This window comes from Xiphophorus maculatus, chromosome 1 (assembly GCF_002775205.1).
Source record: "Xiphophorus maculatus strain JP 163 A chromosome 1, X_maculatus-5.0-male, whole genome shotgun sequence".
NCBI classification, from domain to species: Eukaryota; Metazoa; Chordata; class Actinopteri; order Cyprinodontiformes; family Poeciliidae; genus Xiphophorus; species Xiphophorus maculatus.
The window spans coordinates 4673515-4694162 of NC_036443.1; the positions used below are offsets into that span (position 1 = coordinate 4673515).

Here is a 20648-nt window from a genome sequence, read left to right on the forward strand (position 1 = left end):
CAATTATAAAAAAAAGTTAATTATTAATATCACTCAGGAATATATGTTCATGTACAGTATATATATAGTTAAATTCTCATAATTTAGAAAAGATTTTTAGCAAACACTGTGACTTTTAGTTGACAAAGATCCTAGCTGATGTTATAGGTAAATGTGGAAATTGGACCAAAAGGTGAATAAAATGACGCATTTGCATAAACACTTGCTTAACTGGGAGGTCACAGCATTTTTTCATTTTTATACCTCTACTCGCAAAAAAACAAAAATATTTATTTTAATTGCAGATAATATATGTCACACTGAAGGAGACAAATGCTTAAAATGTTTTTTCTAATGGTCTCCTTTGTTGTATCCCAAAAGCCTGATATTTTATTGTCTTCTTAATATCTGTAGACCGGTAAGAGGGTAACTGTGGTTGGGACAGGAAGCAATACTCATCCTTAAGGATTTCCTCCATAAATTAGCATGTGTTTGGATTTGAGGACACAGGAAGAGGCAACTTCCCTGCAAACAAACACAGAGAAAGTGCAGCTGAGATTGTCTTTCTAAAGCTTACGGGCATTGATATCATTTTCTGAACATGTTTATTATTGTCTCAGATAATGAAGTAAATGGGGACTGTTGCTCCACCAAAGACATGTTTCTCTAACATTACCCTGGATATTGGAGAAACTGAGAGGAAGTGAGGCCCGACCTGCACCGAGGACAAAACAACACACTTGTTTTCCAACACAATTATCTCCTTTTTCTAATAAAACAATTAAAATCCATCGTAGTTTGACGAGTCCATCAATACTTTTCTGACTGGTGAACATACTTATGTAGCCATACTCTTAATTGAAAACTAAAAATGTTAAAGTAAGGAAACACTAGAGACAGGATAGCAATCTGGACTGACAACAAATGAATAACAGTAAAAAAGGCACTGCTAAAAGATAATAGAATAAATAAATGGAATTCTAATTCATTTGTATTCAGACTAAAACTAACATAGCTAATGTTATAAATAATAAGAGTGAATGTAGTCCTTTAAAAAAAAAAAAAAGAAGTAATAATGTAAAAAATTAATGGCTTTTGATACAAAAATATCAAAAATTGCTGCAGCCGTGACTAGAAGCACAATAATAAAAGTATGCTTCATTGTGTGTTTTGTTCAGAAAGCTGTCTGGGAAAAACCTGAAGGGTCAGCAAAGTTTAAAGGATAAAAGCAAAGGAAGACCATTAACACTTTTTGAAATCCGTAAAAGCATCTTCAAATCAATCCTGAGACAAACAGAAAGGAAGTGCAACAAATTGGTAAATGGTGCAAATATTGTTTGTTCTCTGTGGTGATGCTCAACATTGATTTGGCCGTGGTTTGAAGTGAGCTCACTATGTTTTTCTCGGAAAAGGAGACAAAACATGGGCCAGTCCATTAGGTAACACACTCATGGTGCGACCGTGTGTGTATTACCTAATGCAGCTGCTTCCCTGAATCATTAGGAAGCTATGAAGTAGGTTCACTTGTTCATAAAGCCATTACTCATAATCTTTGCATTGATGCTGCTGTAGTTTTGGCAACAGCACAACATAACGTGCAAGATGATTGTTTTCTCATTAAAGTTGAAAATGATCAGGAAAAAAAGCACCAACTCACTGCCACAAACTTTAATAAATGCATGTTTTTAGATCTTATTGACTTCTTACTTCGGTTAGTAAGAACTGAGATAAAAAGCGCTATATACTGTAAATAATATTCCCATTCTAGTTGACGACTGGAGCCCATTTTTACTGTATTTCTGTCCTAGCCAATAATAACAATAATACTCAGTTGAAGCTGTGAGAGTCCATCTGAAATCACCCATCAATCTAGAAAGCAAACTGATTGCTTTAAAAGAGGGAAAAATCAAAGTGTTCTTGTGTTACCAATGGTTACTTCCAAGAAAAAGCGTGGAGCTATAATTGGTTTGTATCAAAACTGCCTCAGATGAAGGAAACTGCTGCGGATTGTACTTCAGCTGAAAGTTTTCTATCATCAGGAACTATATGTTAAGGTGTTTGCTTGACGTGAGGAAGGATTCAGAATGTCCAAGAGAATCTGTTGGGAAACCTTGCTTGAGAAATCTACAGATAACCATTTGTCTTGAGATGAATAGATGACATCGTCCACGCAAACTGGATTGAGCCAAAGTGTAACTGATGAATCTAAATGAACCGTCCGGCATTCCGGGTTATTAATTTAACCAGTTCATTGACATTGATCAACTGCTGCTGATTGAAGTTTTGCTCTGCCTCTCCAACAGTCGGGACACTAAAAGACTAGACACGGTCAAGCATGTGAGGAGAATGAATGAGTTTAAAAAAGAAAAGTACATAGATTCCATGAAGACAACCAAAAGGGAAAAAAAAGGAAAAAAATTGACCTCAATAATTCAGACTGTTTTGTCGAAAGGTGATTGATCGGCAAACGCAAAAGACCAAGATGGAGAGACTCCGGTTTCTGTCTGTCCTTGTAAAGAATGAAAGGAAAGAGCTTCTGTAATAATTCTATTACTTTCTTTTTCTAACAAATTAAATTACCTCTCTTACAGGTTAGAAAGAACTTGGCATAATTTCCTGGAAATCATAAGAAGATATTTGGACTGGTCTACATTCAACTGAGACTCAAAGGTCTACGCTAAGAAAGTCCTTGATTAACTTAAAGGTGCTCATTTAAAGAGGACATATGCAAAATCCACTCTGTTGTGTACTTTGAATATCGAGGAAAGCAGAAAAAGTTTAATTTAGTTTTGTCTAGATCAGGGGTGGGCACTCCTGGTCCTCGAGGGCCGGTGTCCTGCAACTTTTAGATGCATCTCTACTTCAACACACCTGAGTCAAATAATGAGGTCGTTAACAGGACTCTGGAGAACTTGACTGCACTTAGAAGGAGATTCAGCTGTTGGATTCAGGTGTGTTGGACCAGGGAGACATCTAAGAGTTGCAGGACACCGGCCCTCGAGGACCAGGAGTGCCCACCCCTGGTCTAGATGCTGTGTACATTTCTTTCTATTCTCTTTTGGGTCAATCCATTCAGTTTTCTTGGTTTTCTAATATTCTTTGAACTATTACGTCTCCGTAATTGAACTATTCCGCTAAGGAAAATAATGGACTTCCGGCTAGCCAATTTCACAAATCCGTCATTTTTGTTTCTCGCAGTGATCGAAGTTCAACGTGTTCTGTGTCTGCTGTTTTTAATTTTCTGTCACACTGAAGTGTTTCAGATAAAAAAATCACTTAAACATAAATATGTACAAAAAAGCAAGTCTGTTCCACAGTGTACAGCAACAACTGCTATCAAGTGCTGCATCCCCAGAACTAGAACCAAACATGGAGAAGCAGCATTCAGCTTCTTTGCTCCACAAATCTGGAACAAACTTCCAGAAAACTGCAAAACAGCCGAAAAACTGAGTTACTTTAAATCAATATTAAAAATCCTACCTGTTTAGAGCTGCCTTTGAACCACAATGAATGAAATGAAACATTCTCCAACAAATATAATGCTTATTGAGGATTTTGATAATGGCAATTCTCTTAAGATATGCACAACATGTTGTTTAATGTGTGTGTGTGAACAGATGCAACAGCTGGGGCAAAACCAACCGATCCATCAAAATGCAGGTCAGCAACTGCGTTTCCAACATTGATCAACACATTATTCCCAATGTGCCTACAGACGCAGGGAAGGTTTGTATTATTTCATTTCATGCAAGTGTTACAGTTTCCCTTCACTGTGTTTACACAGCGTGCGGGGTCATGCATGTGTGTGTGTTCATGAGCTCCACTCAAAGACTTTGTAAATACACTTCGCACGTCCCGGTGGGAAGAACACACAGCAAGTAGATTTAAGCACTGACTACACACATGCATCAAAGCAGAACAGAGACGAGACCGGTGAAGATAATTACTCGATTGGGCAACAGCTAAACACGTCATTTGGGACAGTTATTAATCTGCCTGTAAATGTGCTGCTAATTCATTTCTGAATAGAGTCAGCATTTGTGGAAAAAACAGCAATATAACAGCAAATTAAAAAATTACTAAGAGTTCAGATACCAAGAATGTACCAAGAATGTTATCTCATCCTAATTAGGTGATGACATTGGTTCAAAACAGAAAAAAATGAAGAATTTGTTTCCTACTGTTCTTGTTTAACTATTTTTCTAAGCTGACATTGCATGATCAGGAAGATACAGGAACTAAGACGAAACTGAAGCTGGTCTCCAATTGCAGCTTTCGATTTGGGAAATGGCTAAAGGGCGACTCCACCTAATTCTTCACTACCTTCAGCATCTTTAAACTACTCTAGCTAAAAAAAAAATACAACACTTAGACCCTACAAACCTGCACTGGATTATTCTCAACTAACTTTTTTCATTTGCTGTCATGTTGCAAATGGCAAAGCTGTATTTTATAGAGATTTCTTGCTAAAAACCAACTTAAAGCAGAACATAATGGTAGCCTGGTAACCCCCCCCCCAAAAAAACCTTGTCTTAAACTTCACTTCATCCAGAGGCTCTCAGCAGAAACGATTGTGTCCTGGAAGCATAGACTCTGTTGGAGTTTGAATTTTTACCTAATTGCTAATGTGACGTATGTGATGCACCAGTTCGACATTAAGAAGCTTACTATAAATTGCCTGCTCTGTACACAACCCCCCTCCACAGTGAAGAGAGAAATGGCAATCTGAACGAGGCGGCTGTTGATGATAATTCAATATTTGGAAGCGTGGCCAACACGGACTGAATGGCTTCGTTCACTTCCTCCGCTGCCATTGCTAAAGCTACAGGCAGACTACAGTTCTAAAACAGCGCAGAAAGTTGATGTCATCGTTCATGACTTCTCCTTCTGTTTCCTGATTGGCTCGGTCAAAAATCGACTGAAGACGTCCGAGTCAAGGGGAGAAAGCCCAGACTGGGCTGAAAACCAGAACTTTTTCTCGAGCGTAATTGCACAGGGCACAACAGTGGTCATGCTAACATAATGGTGAAGTGGATAAAAAATATTACATGGTCTCTGACAAGTGTGCCGTCTGCTACATTCAGCCCCCCTGGGGAAATTCATGATTGAGCCACATCTCGTTGCAGCTACAGCTGCAGGTCTTGAGGGAGGTGCCACATTCAGAGAGATGATTTTTGCCCACATTTCTGCAGAAAATAGCTCTCACATTTTCAGCTGGTCATTTAATCATGAGAATACATTATAAAGTACAAATTGTGCAGTCACCAAATGGCTCTTAAAGGTCTTATATTTCCGAACAAACACATTACCTCTAACAAGGTAACCAACTGGCTGGCTGGCTAATGTGTTGGTAAAAAAAAAAACAAATCTTTCTCTGAATAAAATTAAAAGATTAGACCCTTTCAGCATGTTCTATTTCAAACTCTACCTCACGTCTCCTTGAGGTAAATCCTTTTAACATGGACCTTAATTTTGTTCCCACTTCTTATGCAAAACGTGTTTTAATTTGGTTTAATTAAATCACAAGAACAGCATAAGTGTGAGGCATTCAAATGTCGTTTCCATCTCATTTCGGTGTCGGTGTTGATGCGAGTCCACAGCTGCTCGGTGAGGTCAAACAACCTGAAGGAAATTATTCTAAGTTTGTTTGCGGTAACAGATTAAAAGGAAATTTTAGAGTCGTCCGTGATTGCTGGGATTTTGCAGGAGATAAGTGTACTGCTGCCAAGGTGAGATTTGAACATCAACATATTTCACCATAGATAAATTGGACCCTTACTCACTTTTACTTTACAATCTCAATCTTAATACAATGAATGTCAAAGGGCTCCTTATGAGCCTTCCATGGCCTTTGCTTCCAGGTTTTTTCTCCAGATTCGTCCTGTATATGTCGCTTATTCCTTCATGACTGATAATGAAAACTGAGAAGCAGAGGGTGTGCTTGGCCTTGTACATCTTCTCCCAACTGCAGGAAATCAATTTCTCATTTCACTCTGCAAATTTACAACCCCTTTTTTTTTGTTGGCTGTCATTGTTGCTAAATATGCAGCAGTTACATGTTAAAGTATTCTCACTCGGACTAAATGAACATTTTTGAAGAGCAGATTTAATTATTTAATTTCAAAAATACAGCTGCAAAACTAAAAAAAAAAAGTGTTTTTTTTGTTCTTTTTTCATTGACATATATGGCCAAATCCAATCCAGAATTTTGCACAAATGTATGCAAAGCACTTTCTGGGTTTTTTTAAAAAAAATTTTTATCAACGCATATATAATCAAAGTCTTTCGAAATAAAGATTTGTCCCTCAAACGGTGCTGGCAAGCAAACGTTACATCTCTGTGCTGTTTAGCTACATTTGAACGAAGCATCTTGATTGTGTTTTGTGGGGAAACTATTTTTATGTCTAGGTTTTAAAGACACTCAAAGGTGATATAGTAGAGTAATAAAGATCAAAAACAATAGTCGGGTCTTGAGTAGAGATTTAAAAGTGAGTTTATAAAAACGCCTTAGTTCCTCTGCCAGAAGACAAACAGTTTTGGTGCTTTCTCTATGAGATTTTTATGTTAGCTTGCAAGGTAGAGCATATTTAGGTTGTAGATTTAGTTTTGGATTGGTAAGAGACAAATCTACAATCAGAAGCCAAAGAAGTTGTGAAAGCTGCCATATACATGAGAATGTCTTTGCCCTGGTCTGTTGTCAAAGCTAACTGCTTTGTGAACCAAGTGCAGACATGGAGCAGAGAGTAGTTATTACAAAATAAAAAAACTAGTCCAATATGTTATTAGCATCTTAAAGGAGGTCTGAAGTCTTTGTGGATTTTGGCGATCAGTGGTTGTGGTCTCTTCAAACACCAGCGATCCATAGAGGATTCCTGGTCTGAATGCAGGTTGAACAGTTACTTTCCTGAGCCCAGAATTTCAACAGGGCTTCTCTGCAGACAATACAGAAAATATAAAAGGAATTCATGGGCCTGTGACAAGGAATCTTTGACTGCTTCGTTTTAACCCACCTGTGAGAGTAGCGATCACACAGACATAGACTTTATTGTTATTCAGCTGCACATTTACAATATACGTGTTGAGCGAAATTTTGCTGAATGCCAAAAAATGAAAATGCCAGAGATTCATCGTAGAGCCAGTTCTTACCTTACTTACATTTCAAATGGCTCCCACCATTTTCTTACACTTTGATTTCGAAACATTTTCAACTAAAACTTGTTATACTTTAAACTTATGATTTGCTTTTGATAACTAAAGGTGAGCACAAGAATTCAAAAAGACGCAGTTGCAACAGTTGAGCCTTGAAAGGAAGAAGAAAATCTGTCACCTGACGACAAAAGTATTTTTGATGTATTCAAACGACTTTTTTGTGGATTTTTAAGTTTTAGCAGTTTGTACTTACGGAGGACGAGAACTCCATGGCGAAGCGACTGAGCGCGGTTGGATTCCACTGTCATGTTCAGCATGGTGGGATTTCCTCTGGTGATGGACATGCGGTGGTCTTGCTCGGCTTCCTGGAACATCCGCAGCAGCTGATTGGCTATGACCCCATTGAGCACGGAAATGGCAACCATCGGCAACACAAAGGACAGGAATGCATTTACCTGTTTAGGAAAGGGCAACATGTTAAAGACTGGTTGAGTTAATCTGGACAAATACTAGGTGACGTTATCATTACTCAGATAACAGTTAAGACCACAAGTTTGACATTAAATAACACAAAACCTTTTTCAGTACCAAGTCAGTAAGCATGATCAAAATAATCTATACTGGCTATAAAAGGGAGAATGGTGAGGAATATTTTACATACACTAACACATTTACATGCACTAAAAGTGCCATGCCTTTAATCAAATACTGGAAGTTTGTTGAAAATAAGTTGGTCTTTTCAGGTCAAATTAATGTTTTGAACAGACAATGGCCCTGTGTATACAGCCAAATTAGTTTGCAAAGTGGCTTAAGGTCAACAAAGTTAAGGTTTTATGAATAGTCATTACAAAGTTCTCATCTCAGGCCAATAGAAAATTTCTGGGCAGAGAGCAGGAATCTGGAAGCCAGGCAGCCTACGGCGACTTATTTATTCAATTCAAATGAAGCCTAGGCGCAAATTCAAACTGGAAGACTCTTTCATCCCCACCGGGACCCGTTAATTGAAGCGACCTGCCCACAATCGTCGACCTATCAACGCTGGACCAAGCCACGTCACGTCCAATCATCGACCAAGTCCCAGCTGATAAGGACCTTCATTCATGGCGTCCTTCGCTCTCCAGCCGAGCTCAACCCACCACCACCCCTTCTCCTCCATTCGCCCGGTCCTGAGGCCCGCACACTTCTTCAACCTCCACCACCAGTGCCGGGCCCTGGGGGATGACGTTCCTAACAGCATCGGGGATGCTCATCTGAAGCCCATCGCTAACGCTGCGATAACCGTTATCCCCAGCCGGGGCCCGAGCGCCAAAGACTTTAAATTCTGTTTGTCAATAAACTCTTCTAATTGTCTTCTTATATCCGTCTGAGTCTCTCCAGATTGAATTCAGTTTATTCGTATAGCGTTAATTCACAACAAATGTCTCAAGGTACTTTACAAAAAAATACATTGCTTCATCTCAATCATACACACAATCCAAACAGAGCAGTAAGCTATCAAAGTAGCTTAAAACATTTCTATACAAGGAAACGCAGCAGATTGCATCGAGTCACTGACCGTTACACCAATTGTTTCAGGAGGAAAGAGTACAAATTACAGCAAACTACTTTACACTGTGAAAGGATGCCCAAAATGTTTAACCCAAGTTATTTAGTTTTAAAGGCAATTTTATTGAATATGAAAGAAATGTACGTCGACTTCTGACTTTAGAAGATAGCAATACAAATAAACAAAAAAACATGTCTCTTTGTTTTAGCATTTAGCTTAATGAAAAAAAAAACAAATTTCTTAAAAATTAAGAAATGTTTTTTTTGGTTTGAGGAGATTAGTGCTACTTCGGTGGTGAATAACTGCATTTAAATGCATTATTATTATTATTATTATTATTATTATTATTATTATTATTATTATTATTATTATTATTATTATTATTATTATTATTATTATTATTATTTGTTGGGAACCGGGGTCTTGGCTCTTTGTGGGGATTTTCTGTTGCCTGCTGCTCCCCTCTTCATCCACTAGATGGAGCCTAGAGGCTGCTACACTTGGGAGGGCGTGCCCGCTGACTCAGGTAAGCACACCTGTGATTCATCATCTAATCCTCCAGGAGTATATGAGGAGCAGGCTGCCAGCACTTCGTTGCCTGAGTGTTTGCTAGTCATGGTACTCTTGGACCCTCTGAGCTCTATGTGTTTCTCTGAAATTACTTCTAGTAATTAATCCTTGTTGCCTCTCTCTCTCTCAGGTAGTGATGGCCAAATGAAGCCTCATGAAGCAATGAAGCTTCCCGGCCCATTGCTTTGCCCAAAGGTTCGTTACTCGGTGGTTCATCCATTTCTCACTAGTGACATCTGCTGTTCAAACTGTGACAACCTTGTCACTCAGACGGACATATTTAAAAACAATTAGTAAATGCAATAGTGTCACAAAGTTTTTCTCAAACTCAGGCTTAGTAACGGGAGTGTCAATTAAATCCTATTTAACTCATCTTTTTTAGTTATTAGAATTTGTAACCAATCCTGGTACATGTTGACTGTCAGTGGCTGTTTTCTTTTGTCATCGACTGATTGGACAAAGACATTTGTTTTAGTGTACTCAGAGTGCAGTGCTTGTTGGGGCAGACAGTATTTGAGTTTTGATTTGCCTCCTAAAAACTAAAATTCTTCAAAAGTTTTCTTTTTCTTGGATTTCTATTGGCTCTCTGATCTGATCCCTTATATTTTTACTCATCAGGCCAGAATTTTACTCTTCCAACAGCTTTAAGTTTGTTTCTGCTGTGCAAGACCGCTATATGTTTTGCAGAATAAAAAAAAAATAGTGGAAATTTCAAGAAGGTGAAAATTTTGCAGGTGAAGGGTTTAATTTTTATTTAAGAATCTTGTGAATGATCATCTCAAAGTATTCCCAGATGTCAGATTTTTTTCTTCTTGCTGGCTCCTTTTCAATCAAGTTTATTTGTGTTGCACATTTCAGCAACATTGAGGTTTCAAAGTGCTTCACATAATAAAAAAACACAAATATAAAGTCAAAAAATATAGCATAATTAACCATTGAGAAAACCAATAAACATTACATTTTGATGAGTGCCATTGTCCAAATCATTAACACACATGAACTATAAAAGGTTCCTTTTATTTCTGCCACTGCTGAAGACAAAACCCCTGATGCGATCAAATACAATAACCAATGAAGCAGCGGCTCATCACGCTTTTATTTTGAAAACCGACACGCAAAATGAAGCAGTCACGTGACCCATGCAATGTGAGGCCTCGTTTGTTGCCAGTCACGTGGTTTTCAACAAGACAACACAAGCCTCGAAACGGGGCTTCATCGGACACGCCCCCTTATTACTCAGCTGGTACAAGCCTCGAAGCCTGGCTTCAGGTAGCCCATCATTACAACATGCTGTACACGCTCTCATTTTAAGTATTGCTATTGTCATTACTATAATTATGATTTTTCTTTTCATTAGCCTGAATTTTTTTTTGTCCCCCCCTTTACTCCCCCCTGGTTCTTGGTGGTCAATGTAAATGACCTTACTAGTATTTTGTGTTTCCTCATGTAAATAAGGAGTATTTGTTGACATGACAGTCTATAATTTTATTGTGAAAGGGCTTGGAACGGAAGGTGACAAGCTAGACAATTAACTGCTCGGTCATGGCGGAGAGAGAGAGCGCGCACGGGTCGGAGCGAAAGGGAGATAATTACGGAGTAATTCTAATTTAGGTGTAGACAATCAGTTAATAGGCGCTTGGTTGATGAGGGAACAATGTGAGTGTTTTGTTGTGTAAATATATGTTTAGTTTTCCTGCGGAACTTGTAGTTCGCTATTGAGTGTGACGGTTTTGTTTTGCCACTAGATGGTGCTAATATTCTTTGGTTAACGGTCAACAGTTGAAATACGTTGTATTTTATTTCATGACACAGGGATGTTAAGAGTTTAATAAATACGTGTATTGTAACACATAATTATAGCATGAAAAATTACATACATATTCATTGTTAAGGTAAAAGGTTAGAACAACACTGTTTGAGTTACTAATGGTATTTTATTTGTATATTTTGTAGCTCTTACTGTGTGTTCACACACAGAGGCTGTAAAATAAAGGACTGTGAACCATCAGTTTGAGAGACCATCCTTTCAACCGGGACGCTACATTCAGTGTGTGATCAAGGCAGGTAGGACAAAAAAAAATACATTATGTTATACAATGTCAAGTTTTGATTGCATTTTTTTTTAACCCTTAATAACTTGGCCTTAGTGTTGTGGAGTTGGGTTGTTTCTGACAGCTGACAATCGTTCACTGGTGAAAGGCACCAGCCCTCCATGACCCTGGTAAAGATTAGCAGAGTGAAGAAAATAAAATGGCAATTTCAATTTTAGAGGGCGCCTGCTTCAGGTTTGATCTGCAGTTTTTAGCAGTTGTAGGAGAGGTGGGTTGGTTATTAGCAGATTATTTCTCTGAAATAAAGACTGATGTCAAATACAACTTATACATCAGTAATGTTTAATATATTTCGTGGAGAACAACAACAAAATACATTAAAGACTGTAATGTTGCTGCTGATGGATACTAGCAAAGGGCATGTGCAAAGGAGATTAGTGAAAGCCAAGAAAGAAAAAGGACAAGAATGGGAGGGAATGAGGAGGTGAAGCCAGACAGGAGTTATGGCAGCTACGATGAAGCTGGCTGTCTGATGAAAATGTGTACAGATGTGTCAAGTGGTAATTAGATTAGGCATCTGCGTAATCAATGCACCTGTAATAGAACTTCCCATCATTCCTTCCCGACAGCATTCCCTTAAATACGTGACTCAGGCGCACGCTCAGACGGACTGATGGTGTTTTTCAAGGGGATAATCACGGATGAAAAATGTTAATGGCCTTAATGAACAAGGTGGCTGACTTCAGAAGTTTTCCTTTCCTCCTGGGCTCTGATGACTGATTGAAGCTGATAGAGAGAAGAGGGGGACCTGCAAGGTGAGCTCTGGCTTCTCTGCGAGTGCCAAATTCCAGCTGAGTGGGAAGAAAATCGCAAAAAAGCAGCCAAGAAAGCTGATAGATGTGGATAATTAGGAATGAAGTGGAAGGAAACTGAGATATTAGACCGATTTAATGGGTGGAGGATGAAACAGCAAGCAGCAAAAATTAGTGTTTTTTTTTTAGATTTTACATTCATTAAAGGAAAAAAGTCAATGGAAGGTCAAAAAGATTTGAAATGGACCACTACTGGTCCCATTAAGACTTGAATGTCACTGTCACTGAGTGCCAGCAGACATCTGGGAGTCATAAACACCGATTACTTTATGGGTTCAGGAACCATTGGTCTGATCTGTCACTACAGATTTATAAGGAACTGGTTGTGGGTCATCATGTCTTCTGTTGGTCTCCAACAATAGCTGCATTTCCACTGACCGTAAACATGTGGAATTACGAAAATAAAACACAACAATTTTGAAAAAACTCAAGTTTTTGTGCTAGGATGAGGCGGTTCTTTTGGCCCTATCGAAATGATTGTCTTCTGCAAAACTGCAATGGAAACACATTTTCCACAGCACGAGCCACATGATCAACATGCGTGATTTTAGTTGCATTTCTTATTTACTTGAAAAAACGCATTTGTGAAATTGCATGTTGTAGACTTTAGTGGAATAGCAGTAAAGTTTTGTGCACATTGGTAATGCAAACTATTGTTTAAGGAGAAGGAAACAGTTGTCTTCTCCTTAATAAAACACTTTGTATTGAATTATTGTTCTTTTGAAACAAGAAATAGACATAATTAGAATAACCAATGAAGAACAGATATGGAAAACAAGGCAGAATTAAATGGAAACAACTAAGGAAAACCAAAAGAATCAGAGGAGGACGCCGGCGGAATAGCAGCCTTGGAGGACACCGGCGGCGTAGCAGAAACCTAGGAGGATGCCGGCGGAAGAGTAGAAACCTTGGGGGACACTGGCAGCAGAGCAAGTACCTTGGTGGACATTGGAGGTAGAGACGGAATCTTGGGTATGTGTCCCCTCCTGGCTGACCTCCTGAGCCTTGCCGGAGACCAACAGGCCTCACTATGTAGTCCTGAAGGTCAGCCAGGAGACCAACGGGACTCACTAGGAAGCCCTGAAGGTCAGCCAGGAGACCAACGGGACTCGCTAAGAAGCCCTGAAGGTCAGCCAGGAGACCAACGGGACTCGCTAGGAAGACCTGAAGGTCAGCCAGGAGACCAACAAGACTCGCTAGGAAGACCTGAAGGTCAGCCAGGAGACCAACAAGACTCGCTAGGAAACCCTGAAGGTCAGCCAGGAGACCAACGGGACTCACTAGGAAGACCTGAAGGTCAGCCAGGAGACCAACAAGACTCGCTATGAAGCCCTGAAGGTCAGCCAGGACACCAACGGGACTCGCTATGAAGCCCTGAAGGTCAGCCAGGAGACCAACGGGATTCGCTAGGAAGCCCTGGAGGTCAGCCAGGAGACCAACAAGACTCGCTAGGAAACCCTGAAGGTCAGCCAGGACACCAACGGGACTCGCTATGAAGCCCTGAAGGTCAGCCAGGAGACCAACGGTACTTGCTAGGAAGCCCTGAAGGTCAGCCAGGAGACCAACGGGACTTGCCACGAATCCCTGAAGGTCAGCCAGGAGACCAACAGGACTCGCTAGGAAGCCCAGAAGGTCAGCCAGGAGACCAACGGGATTCGCTAGGAAGCCCTGGAGGTCAGCCAGGAGACCAACGGGACTCACTAGGAAGCCCTGAAGTTCAGCCAGGAGACCAATGGGACTCACTAGGAAGCCCTGAAGGTCAGCCAGGAGACCAACGTACTCGCTAGGAATCCCTGGAGGCCAGCCCGGAAACCAAAGAGCTTCGCTATGAAGCCCTGGAGGTCAGCCAGGAGACGGACAGAACTCGTTATGAGTCTTGGAAGGTCCTAAAGGACGCCAGCGGCAGAGTAGAAGCCTTGGGGGACACTGGCAGCGGATCAAGTACCTTGGGGTACGCAGGGAGCGGAGCAAGAAACCTTGGTGGACGTCTTTAGGCAGAGTAGAAACCTTGCAGGACACTGGCAGTGGAGCAAGTACCTTGGGGTATGCTGGGAGCAGAGCAAGAAACCTTGGTGGATGCTGGAGGCAGAGCGGGAACCTTGGGGGATGCTGGCACCGGAGCATGTACCTTGGTGGACGCTGGAGGCTGAGCGGGAACCTTGGGGGACGCTGGAGGCAGAGTGGGAATCTTGGGGGATGCTGGCAGCGGAGCAAGTACCTTGGTAGACACTGGAGGAAGAGAGGGAGCCTTGGGGATGTGTCCCATCCTGGCTGCCCTCCTGAGCCTTGTCGGAGACCAACGGGCCTCACTATGAAGTCCTGGAGGTCAGCCAGGAGACCAACGGTACTCGCTAGGAATCCCTGAAGGTCAGCCAGGAGACCATCAGGACTCGCTAGGAAGCCCTGAAGGTGAGCCAGGAGACCAACGGTACTCGCTAGGAAGCCCTGAAGGTCAGCCAGGAGACCAACAGGACTCGCTAGGACGCCGTGAAGGTAAGCCAGGAGACCAACTGGACTCGCTAGGAAGCCCTGAAGGTAAGCCAGGAGACCAACTGGACTCGCTAGGAAGCCCTGAAGGTCAGCCAGGAGACCAACGGGACTCGCTAGGAAGCCCTGAAGGTCGGCCAGGAGACCAACGGGACTCGCTAGGAAGCCATGAAGGTCGGCCAGGAGACCAACCGGACTCGCTAGGAAGCCCTGAAGGTCAGCCAGGAGACCAACAGGACTCTCTAGGAATCCCTGAAGGTCAGCCAGGAGACATACGGTATTCGCTAGGAAGCCCTCAAGGTCAGCCAGGAGACCAACAGGATTCGCTCGGAAGCCCTGAAGGTCAGCCAGGAGACCAACTGGACTCACTAGGAAGCCCTGAAAGTCAGCCAGGAGACCAATGATCCTCGCTATGAAGCCCTGCCTTTCCTGCCAACATCTTTCAAGTGTTAAGCTCTTCCGCCAATGGCCCCATGTGTCAAGCTCCTCTGACCCCGCTGTCCTGTTGTCCTTATCCTCTTCTGCCACCGATAATCAAGCATGAAGTTTGGAGCCCTCATGACACTTCTCTATTTAGAAGTGCCATCTTTCAAGCCATTGCCTGAAAGTGCCTCTTTGGAACATATTCAGACGTCTATTGATCACACGTCTGAATACAGACGGCCGAATCTGTGGCTGGTCTGAGACCGACTGGCTGTTTTCGTGGGTTTCCCTTTTCAGATGGCTGTTGGTTCTGTTGTTCCTCTCTGTCCCTCAGCTTGTTCAGCTGGTCCACTTCAGGTTGCAGGTTGGTGTTTTCCTCCTCCATGGCTGTGTTTATATGCTCCAGGGTGGTGCTTTTCAGCTTCAGGGTGGAGTTTTCCTGCTCCAGGGCGGTGTTTTTCTGCTCTAGGGCTCTTTTTTCCTCCTCCAAGGCAGCGTATTTTTGCCGCAGGGCGGTGTTTTCTTTTGCCAGTGTACTTTTTTCCTCCTCCAAGTCTGTGCTCGTCTTCTCCAGGACAATGCGTTTCACCTCCAGAGAAGTGACTGACAGCAACAGCTTGGTTTTTTCACGCTCCAGGGCCCTTCTTCTCTGATTCAAGTCGTCGTTGTGCTGCTGCATGTCGTTGTTCTCCATCTCAAAAATGATGTTGTCCCGTTGCAAGTGTTGGTTTCTCCGGTCCAGGGCGCGATTTATCACCTCCAAAAAGGGGATTCTCTGCTGCAGAGTGGTGTTTTCATGTACTAAGGTGTTCCATTGCTCCTGCAGGGCGGTGTAATCCTCTGCTAGGACGGTGAAATCCTGTTCCATGGCGGCATTTTCCTGTTCTACGGTGGTGATTTTCTGCTGCAGGATGGTGTTTCTCTGCTCCAAGGCAGTCTTTTCTTTCGCCAGTATGTTACTTTTCTCCTCCAGTGCGATGTTTTCCTGCTCCAGGGTGGTGATTTTCTGGTCCAAGACTGTCCTTTTCTGCTCCAGGGTGGTGTTTTTCTGACCCAAGGCAGCTTTTATCTTCTTCAATGAGCTGTATTTCTGACCCAAGACTGTGTTTTTTTCCTCCAACGTGTTGTTTTTCTGCTCCAACGTGGTGTTTTTCTGCTGCAGTGACGTGTATTTCTGCTTCAGTGTTGTGTATTTCTGACCCTTGACCGTGTTTTTTTGCTCCAATGTAGTGTATTTGTGCTTCAGTGTGGTGTTTGTCTGCTTCAAGGAGGTGATTTTCTGGTCCAAGGTAGTGTTCATCTGTTTCAATGTAGTGTTATCCTCCTTTAAAGCTTTATTTTGATTAAACACTTTTTAAAATTCACTGTCTTTCTCCTGAAGCAGCTTCTGTATGTCATGTGCAGCTTTTTGAATGTTTCTCGCTTGCATCTTCAGGTCCTCGTTTGCTTTTATCAGCGACTGTCTCTCTGCTGACATCATGTTGATATCTTTCAAGATGTCACGTAGCTTCTGTGTCTCTCTAGCAAGTTGGATGTTGTCATTGCAAGAATGAGAAGATGATGCCGTGTTGCTCTTACTCATTTTTGATTCTTTTTGTCTGGACAAATCAAAAAACTGCTCAAACTTGTTAGGAGACAATCCTTCTGCTTGCTTCTCTCTCTTCTGCAATGGTTATGACGTTATGACGCAGGCTAGCTCAACAAGGAGAGTCACTCTTTGTAACGTCAATGTGCATGATGTCACAAACTGATGTCACTACCTCAGCAGAAACACCAGAAAACTGCTCAAGTTTGAATAAAAAAACTTCATGGCTGAAAGCAGCTCGGCTTAGCTGATGGCTATAGACCTTTTTCACGGCAACCGGAAGCTGCATCTCAAAGGACTGCGGCACTTCCGTTTTGGTGACCGTAATTCCAGTACCCTGAAAAATGTCTCTCCTCCTCCGGTCCTTTTCATCATCATTACTTAATTAACTCAAATTTGGAGCTGGTTCCATCCAAACTTGGGCCTGTGCCACAGGGCTCACCAATGTCTTATCAATGCCCACCTGAGAAGTCATCTGGTAGCATCATTTTGCACCACATGGCTCCAGATTTCCCTTCTCGTCCTTTGATGCTGCATAGTCTTCCGAATATGTGTTTTGTGCCCAAACTCGGTCAACTTATGCATCTTCAGTCTCTGCAAGTGTCACTGGAAATGTCTTATGAAATAGAGGCCAGAACAAGAGAGCAGTCCAGATGTCCTGCATGGGTACAACTTCGACAACCAAGACTCACTGCTAGCCGTTTCTGTGATGCTTGCAGAGGAAGTGCAGAGGAGGAGTCTGCTGCCACAGCACTGGCATCTCGGATGATCAGGGGGTCCACTAGACAAACTGCCGCCATGAAGCGTGGTCTGCAGATGGAGTCTGAGGTGCTTGCAAACTATGCTGAGATGTTGAGGGTCAATGTGCTCCCTGTGGGATTCATTGTTCGCCCTGACACATCCTATCTTGGTGCAACTCCAGATGGCAAGGTGTGTGACCCATCAGAATCCCCCCGTTTGGACTGGTTGAGGTAAAAAGCAGCATGAAGAGTGACGTGTCTCAGGTTGCTCACCTCAAGGTTCAGGATGGCTAGGCTGTTTTGAGGCATTCACACGCACACTACTGGCAGGTAGAGGGTCAGCTGGCAATCAGCGGATTGGAATGGTGCGACTTTGTCACGGACACACCAACAACAATAACTGTTGAGCGGGTGTGGCGTGATGAGTCTTTGATTGATCAAATGAAATCTAAACTGGACTCATTTTACTTCAACACCTTCATTGATGTGTTCATGTCAATGCAATAAGAATTATAAACTTAATTATAACTTATCCTTTTGTTTCTTTGTATTTCAAATATCCAATCTCAAGCTGTGTGTAAATAGTTGTTACTCATGAAACGTATACAGATGTGCAAGTTTCTTTAAAAGGCAGTTGCATAATTTACGAAAATTTGTGTTCTTAACTGCAGTTGTCTTATAACCTGTGTTTTAAAATAGCTTTTTAAGGTTTTCTTAAGTATGTGCAACTATTGTTAGATTTGATATATATTAATTGATTTGTTTTCTTTGCAATTCAACTTAAACAAGAAAATACAAAAAGAACAGTACAGTATGCTGCTCAAGTGTGTTTTAATTGAATTTTTTTTTTAAGTCTAGACATTTAAATAACTTTTTACACAGCACTACAACAATTAACCTACAGAAATAATTTAGTCTGCAACACAAAATGGGCCTTGATAATTTGCCAAAACACAACAGTTGTGCCAGATTTGATTGACAGTTCCTATTAAAGTGAGAGGCACCGGAGAATCCCAGATGTGGTAGCACTTTACTCTGGCGATTGCTCGCTCTACAATGATTCGCAGTGGAGCAATGGTCTGGGTCTCCTCTGTCTCTTTCTTGCTGAACTGGCCAGGATGCCTAAATGGAGGAATGGTGAGTTTGGCTCCAACTTCATGAAGGAGGTCTTGAATGAGGAAGCCTTTATCTGCCATGACTTCGTCTCCCAGCTCAAGCAGAGGAAGGATTCCACTAACCTTCGTTATTTCTTTGTCTGAGATGCAGCCTGTGTACAACTCTGAGACAGTTCAGCTGGTAATATATCACCAAGACTGAAATCCGTGCTTGGGAGACGGCGGCTGTTGAGGACAATGGACTGGCACAGCAGGGTGTGAGGACCAACGGTCAAAAGGAAACATTGTGCCCGAAAACAGAAAAAGGGGAAACGGGCGGCCGGTTGACCCAGCTGATGATTAGGACGCCACCAATTCCGAATTCTTTACAATATGTTTTTCAATTTGTTTTACTGTTTCTTGTAAATAAAAATTAAACTGGACAAAATTCTCTCCTGTAATAAACCATCCCCCAGATTCAGGTTACACTAGCAGATCATTTAGTGCTGTTAAACTACAGCTAATGTGTACGATCATCTGCAATTTCTGTTTTGCATTTTTCCTCTTATAAGTTTACTCTAATTCTGTACTGCTGCAGAAACCCCCCACCCCCTGAATGAACCAGATTTTGAGAGCCCTGCTGGACTGGAAAGAACAAATTTCTTCTTCAATCACCAACTTTAGCCTTCCCTGACCTTTAAAACGAAGGTGTAGTTCAGTCCGGATAAACCAGCCAGCTCCACAAAGCCTGCCAGTAGAATATGATCCAGGGTGCAAAATTAAGTCCTCAACTCAGTTTTTGCACTTTGGTGAGTCTTTTAATGATTGTTTTTTTTTCTGTCCGCTATATAAATTCTGGGCAGATACAGGGGATTCCCCCAGAAAACCTGCTAAGCCCGATGGTAGGGCCGCTAGGGCAGCCCACCATGTTCTTGTGTTGAAACATTTTTAAAACCTACAAAAATATCGAAAGTACACAAGAAGGCATCATGTTTTGGAAATAATATTGTGTGAGGACAGGTAAAGGGATGATTGGTGCACAAACCCCTCATGTCCAGTTCAGTGTGTCAACTATAAACCTCGCTTAATCTGTTTTTACTGTTACTGGTGTAGAAAAACAACCAATCAAAGGACACTTAGTTTGAATAGAATAGAATAGAAGTACTTTATTCATCCCAGCAGGGAAATTACTTCGCAGTTACAGCATAGAGACAAGATACAATAACAACTACCACTGAGTAGTAGTTGTCTATAAATTGTAAAAATATGAAATGCTGTTAATATAAAAAGCAACTTAGAGCAGTCCTTGCAAAGATTCAAAAAATGCAGATACAGTATGTATATGTAAATATATGTACAGCAAGTGTGCCACAGTGTAGTTGTGCAAAATCGGACTGATTAATGCAGAACAATGATTTAGCTTTTATTGTACAGTGAGATGGCATGTGGCAGGAAGGATTTCCTGTATCTGTCCCTACGACAGCAGAGCTGGAGCAGCCTATGTGAGAAGATGCTCCACTGTCTGTCCACTATGTGGTGGAGAGGGTGCTGTTTATCGTCCATAATAGACAGAATTACTTCAGAGGACTTCTTCAGTGTCTTCCTCTCCACCACAGTTTCCAGGGACTCCAGCCTTAGTCCCAGTACAGAGCCAGCTTTCCTGATGATTTTGTCCAGTCTATTAGAGTTGCTGGCTCTGATAGAGTGGGTTGCTGCAGGTAAAGCCTGCTGGCTTTATGATCACACCCATGCAAAAACCCTTTATGACTTAAAAAATATCATAAAGGCCCAACTCACATGTGTCAAACTACATCATAAAGGCCCTGATTTATTTATTTAGACGCCATGCGATGGGCTGGTGACCCGTCTAGGATATACCTCACCTCTCACCCAATGACTGAGACAGGCACCAGGCCCAAAGAACCGCCAAAGATAGCCATATATATATATATATATATATATATATATATATATATATATATATATATATATATATATATATATACATTTTTTTTTAAATATAAAAAATGTACCTGAAAAACTTATTTTCAATTACAGAAGCACTAATTTTGTTGTCCACTAGAAGATCCTAAAGGAAAACATTCATCCATATAAGCCTGTGTGCTGTAAGGTTGCTCAGCAGGAAAATGAT

General features: G+C 41.6%; 1 protein-coding gene across 1 annotated transcript in view; it reads right to left on the reverse strand.

Moving 5' to 3' along the window:
* Nucleotides 1–20648, reverse strand: part of ntsr1 (neurotensin receptor 1) — a 45561-nt gene that overhangs the window by 9597 nt on the left and 15316 nt on the right. The window contains exon 2 of the mRNA XM_023326682.1: nt 7382–7583. Within this exon, the coding sequence (XP_023182450.1) occupies nt 7382–7583 (202 nt within the window). The remainder of the gene's footprint in view (nt 1–7381; nt 7584–20648) is intronic.